This window comes from Penaeus vannamei, chromosome 16 (genome assembly GCF_042767895.1).
Source record: "Penaeus vannamei isolate JL-2024 chromosome 16, ASM4276789v1, whole genome shotgun sequence".
Taxonomy (NCBI): domain Eukaryota; kingdom Metazoa; phylum Arthropoda; class Malacostraca; order Decapoda; family Penaeidae; genus Penaeus; species Penaeus vannamei.
The window spans coordinates 18,218,552-18,220,804 of NC_091564.1; the positions used below are offsets into that span (position 1 = coordinate 18,218,552).

The 2,253-nt window shown below is 35.5% G+C and overlaps 1 protein-coding gene across 1 annotated transcript in view; it reads right to left on the reverse strand.

Annotated features, from left to right (window-relative positions):
* Positions 1-889: 889 nt before the first annotated feature.
* The window catches only part of LOC113811134 (cuticle protein AM1199), a 2,274-nt gene continuing 910 nt past the window's right edge, over positions 890-2,253 (reverse strand). Inside the window, exons 3-5 of the mRNA XM_027362806.2 lie at positions 2,084-2,152; positions 1,650-1,770; positions 890-1,050 (exon numbers count right to left, since the gene is read on the reverse strand). Of these exons, the coding sequence (XP_027218607.1) occupies positions 1,000-1,050; positions 1,650-1,770; positions 2,084-2,152 (241 nt within the window). The 3' untranslated portion in view covers positions 890-999. The remainder of the gene's footprint in view (positions 1,051-1,649; positions 1,771-2,083; positions 2,153-2,253) is intronic.

A 2,253-nucleotide genomic window follows, 5' to 3' on the forward strand; every position in this document is an offset into this window, starting at 1 on the left:
AACACAACAACAACAACAACAGCAAAAAAACTACACAAGATAAGAATTATCACAACAGACCAATTTCGTGCTAGAGACCAGACGCGCAAACACCAAACAAGTTTATTGCCTCAGAGTGGAATCTTGCTTGACTGGATCATCTCAAAAAATAAAGAAAAAAAAATATACACTTCTCAATAAAACTTTTTTAACAATGACTGCGACAGACGTAACCAAATTGGCATATCCATTGCTAAAAGTGGACTGTGGTGTTCAGTGCGTATATATTAATTTCATTTTCTGAATACTAAGCTGAGAGAATGATGTATTAGTGTAATTGGGAAAGTGAATGTAAAAAGTCTTTCGAAATTTGTCTTATGTAGCTAGGTAATGAGCCGTTGTTGGTTAGGTTAGGTAAGGTTCCAATTGTCATTCATTGCACATGACAGGAGCAGTACATACTACTACTACTACTACTACTACTACTATAACTACTGCTGCTACTATTACTACTATTAATACTGCTACTACCATTACTACTGCTACTACTACTACTACTGTTACTACTACTAATACTAGTACTTCTACTAATACTACTGCTACTACTACTACTACTGTTACTAATACTAATACTAGTACTTCTACTATTACTACTGCTACAAGTACTTCTATTACAACTTTTACTAATACAGCTATTACTAATAATAAAATGTATGTAGTAAAAAAAATAAAAATAAAAATAAAAAAATAAAAATTATATATATATATATATATATATATATATATATATATATATATATATATATATATATATATTACTCTATTACTCTATTGAGCACAGTGAAAACAGGTAAGGCTGACCTCACGCTGTCTCTCATTTTCAAAAGCGGGGATTACAGGAAACAGTGTATTAACTTCACACATTTTATTTCACATCAACAAGACAGGACAACACTGATAAAAAAAACATCTGAATTTCAACAACAGAAGACGACCGGCCGTCTTATGCTTCCGTTTAACTTAAACTTGAGTCGTCGCCGCGGCCGCTCGTTGACTCTCAGCAAAGCGGATCTGAAATATACACATACAGTGTCAATAATAAGCTTTTCGCTGGTGTGTTTATATATATATATATATATATATATATATATATATATATATATATATATATATATATATATATATATATATGTGTGTGTGTGTGTGTGTGTGTGTGTGTGTGTGTGTGTGTGTGTGTGTGTCTATGTTTATGTGTGCGTGTGTGTCTATACTTATGTACGTGTGTGTACATGTTTATGTGTATGTGTGTCTATGTTTATGTGCGTGTCTATGTTTGTGTGTGTGTGTATCTATGTTGTTGTTGTTTTTTTGTGTCTATGTTTATGTGTGTGCATCTATGTTGTTTTTGTGTGTGTGTCTATGTTTATGTGTGTGTATCTATGTTGTTTTTGTGTGTGTGTCTATGTTTATGTGTGTGTATCTATGTTGTTATTTTGTGTGTGTGTCTATGTTTATGTGTGTGTATCTATGTTGTTTTTGTGTGTGTGTCTATGTTTATGTGTGTGTATCTATGTTGTTATTTTGTGTGTGTGTCTATGTTTATGTGTGTGTGTGTGTGTGTGTGTGTACGACATGTGCAGCTCGAAATGGAGTGCGTTATACCCTATTACCTGTTCGATATGCCAAGGTTCGAGAGGATGGGGCGTCGGGAGGAGGTCGGACACTGGGTGGAAGCCGCCCACGCCCGCGGTGTACGAGAGGATGTGCGGGGTGCCGTCGGGGTGCGTGAATCTAGATAGAAAAAGAGCATTTGCAATTTTGAAGAACAGGTATTTACACACTCTGGTTTGATTGCATTTCCTACTGTTCCATTTTTTGTAAGAAAAAGTACGACTAATAAGCTATTATACACTTCTAAGATCAGATACTACCTGTTACGTCAGTCTTATATATACTAATTGATATTAAATGCTTAATGCTAATACTATACTAAATGATTGATGCTAATACTATGCTAAATGATTGATGCTAATAATATACTGAATGATTGATGCTAAATACTATACTAAATGCTCAGACATGCTATGTTACAAGATCAACTCACGTATACTGGCCGCTCTTAGAAGCCACCGCGCCTATCTCTTGCCACTTGATGCCGTTCCCCGCTTCGATCCTGTAAAGGACACTTGTTAGCAAAGGGGCGCTCGGGATGAGGGAACTCTTGGAAGGTGAGAGGGGAAAAAGTCACGCTAGCACACACACACACGCATACAC